Source organism: Capsicum annuum, chromosome 3 (assembly GCF_002878395.1).
Source record: "Capsicum annuum cultivar UCD-10X-F1 chromosome 3, UCD10Xv1.1, whole genome shotgun sequence".
In the NCBI taxonomy this organism is placed as follows: Eukaryota; Viridiplantae; Streptophyta; class Magnoliopsida; order Solanales; family Solanaceae; genus Capsicum; species Capsicum annuum.
The window spans coordinates 641,233-644,187 of NC_061113.1; the positions used below are offsets into that span (position 1 = coordinate 641,233).

The 2,955-nt window shown below is 40.0% G+C and overlaps 1 protein-coding gene across 1 annotated transcript; it reads left to right on the forward strand.

Annotated features, from left to right (window-relative positions):
* LOC124885480 (ras-related protein RABA5e-like) lies at positions 1-452 on the forward strand (the record flags this gene model as incomplete). Its single annotated transcript, XM_047408849.1, is given in 1 exon segment — positions 1-452. A coding segment is annotated over 1 exon segment (282 nt), but the record flags the coding sequence as incomplete, so codon positions are not given.
* Positions 453-2,955: the final 2,503 nt, after the last annotated feature.

Below are 2,955 nucleotides of genomic sequence, written 5' to 3' on the forward strand. Positions count from 1 at the left end.
AACAAATGCGACTTGGAGAACATAAGGGCTGTGAGCATAGAAGAAGGCAAAAGCCTGGCAGAATCTGAAGGAATGTTCTTCATGGAGACATCTGCCCTCGATTCAACAAACGTAAACCAGGCTTTCGAGATTGTGATTCGAGAGATCTATAATAGTGTTAGCAGAAAGGTTTTGAATTCTGACTCGTATAAAGCGGAATTATCTGTCAACAGAGTTAGCCTGGTCAATGATGGTACCGATGGATCGAAAAAAAATAAGGGCTATTCTTGTTGTTCTAGGTGATTTATGTTGTCCTCTTTTTTTTGTTACCCTAAAGTTTACAAGAACAGTTATATGAATGGTTCATTAAATTATTTTTGTTGGTCTTACTGTTTATTGATTTGTTAATGGTCAGAAACTTGATATTTGTATTCTAAATGGCAGCTGAAATGAAAAATGTTTCTTTTCTCCAATGTAAATCTGTATGTCGTGTTTGCTTTATGCATTTATCATTCTTGATTGTTTAATTGTTGCGAGTATTGCGGAGTTCTTAATCAGAGCTCTTGAGTTTGAATATTGAGTGTGGACGCGAATGATTTAGTTTGGCCTTACTCTCATCATGGGGCTTCCGGACGCGAATGATTTAGTCGGGCTTCAATGTTCTTGAGTTCGAATATTGAGTGTGGACTCGACTTGTTAGGGAGCGGTTTACTCTCAATGTGGGACTTCCCGATGCGAATGATTTAGTCAGGCCTTATTCTCAATGTGGGACTTCCCGATGCGAATGATTTAGTCTGCCTTACTCTCAACATGGGAATTCCGGACGCGAATGATTTAGTCGGGCCTTAATGCAGGTTCTTGAGTTCGAATATGGACTGTGGAATCGCCTTGTTAGGGAGCGGTTTACTCTCTCAACGTGGTGCGAATTATTTAATCGGGCCTTACTGTCAACGTGGGACTTCCCGATGCGAATGATTTAGTCGGGCCTTAATACAAGTTCTTGAGTTCAAATATGGAGTGTGGAATCGCCTTGTTAGGGTGCGGTTTACTCTCAACGTGGCACGAATTATTTAGTTGGGCCTTAATGCAGGTTCTTAAGTTCAATTGAGTTCGAATATCGAGTGTGGAATTACCTTGTTAGAGAGCGGTTTACTCTCAGCTAGTACTTTCCGACATGAATGATTTGGTCGGGCCTTAATGTAGGCATCGAACACTAGATGAGAAGTCAAAAGAAATTGTTTGGTTTTCGGCGAATGCTTATTATAAGATGCATTAGTGATGCAACTCAATTTTTAGATGAGTTGAATTAAGAAAATCAAAATAGGTTGAGTTAGTAAATTGGCGAATCGATAATCCATTCAAATTTGAATACATTAGATGAGTTATATTTTCATGAACTAATTTAGCCGCGCGTAACCAAAACTAAAATATTCTAGAAGAACAAGACATGTATATCAACAAACTCTGTGCATATCAACATCTTTTAGAAACTAAGCAAACATCTTTTTCTCACCAAAATTGTTTAAAATGATTCCATTCATCCTCACCAACACTCTTAGTTCTAGAAACATTATGAGATATTCCCATAGTTCAAACTGTCAAATAAAAAAGTTACTGCAAACAAGAAACTCCCCACCAGCATTCTTGTTCTAGAACATTATGTGATGTTTTTATTTTTATAACTGTGATGTCGGGGCCAGTTTGTATGCACCTTGACTAAATTCACGGGATACCTGCCACCTCCCACCAACAACAAGTACCAGGTAACTCTGTCCATCAAGGCTAGAACAACATTATGTGATGTTTTGCAGTATTTCAAAGTTGACAACAAAAGAATTTACTCCAAGCATATTATCAAAAGTTGTGATGCTTGAATGGGCTGTTTTCGGGCCAATTCGGTGGGTGTAGCCCATGGTTCTTGGGGTGGGCCCGGGTCCGGTGCCGTATTTGGGCGAAAATTGACCGGCGGCCCCTCAACGAGCTGTGGAGCGGCTCAAGGTGGACCGGCGGGGTCGGTGGGGCCATTTTGGTGGTCAAACGGGTGAAATGGCACGAACAGACCGTTTTCGGGCCAATTTGGTGGGTGTAGCCTATGGTTTTCGTGGTGGACCTAGGGTCCGGCATTGTATCTGCGTGAAAATCGACTAACGGCGCCCCGATGGGCTGTGGAGTGACTCTGGGTGGTCCAGCGGGGTCGATGGAGCCATCTTGGTGGTCAAACGGGCAAAACGGTACGAACCAACTGTTTTCAAGCTAATTCGATAGGTGTTAGCGCACGGTTCTCGAGGTGTGCCCGGGGCCGGGTGCTGTATCTGGGCAAAAATCGACCGGCGATTAGAAGTCTCGAGTTCAAGCTTAGTGTATGAAGTCGTATTCGATATTGAATTTCTAAATTAATCGAGCTTCAAAATAAATACCGAACCCCAATGAAGAAATAAAAGAAAGAAACCAAACTTACAACAAAGTATCTTACCCCACCACCACCACTATATCCATATCCAAGAGATTATCATAGTCCATAAATTCAGAATCAATATACACTATAAGAAAAAGAAACAACAATCAACTTTTTGATCATGACCTATCAACATTAAAGGGAGAATAACATTTTAATCCCTCAATTATTGATAAATATTAGAATAAATAACAATAACTTGATAAACTGAGCCATTATTTCTTTACTAGGGATATATTTATGAAATAATTAAAAAAAAAAAAAAAACATAAAAAAGATGCATTTTGTGGCTTATAGTCTATGTTGCTCGTACTCTCCTGACATGTTGTTGCACCTACGTTGAATCCTCGAAAGATACACAACTTTTGAAGGATCCAACACACACATCTATCTGCATTTTTAAAGATTCCGAGCAACATAGCTTACAGTAATTATTATTTCGGCTCCATTTCTTCAGTATCCGGATCTCCAGTATCGAGCATTCTCAAAACCATTCTTGCAGTATTGATAATCCTCGAAAG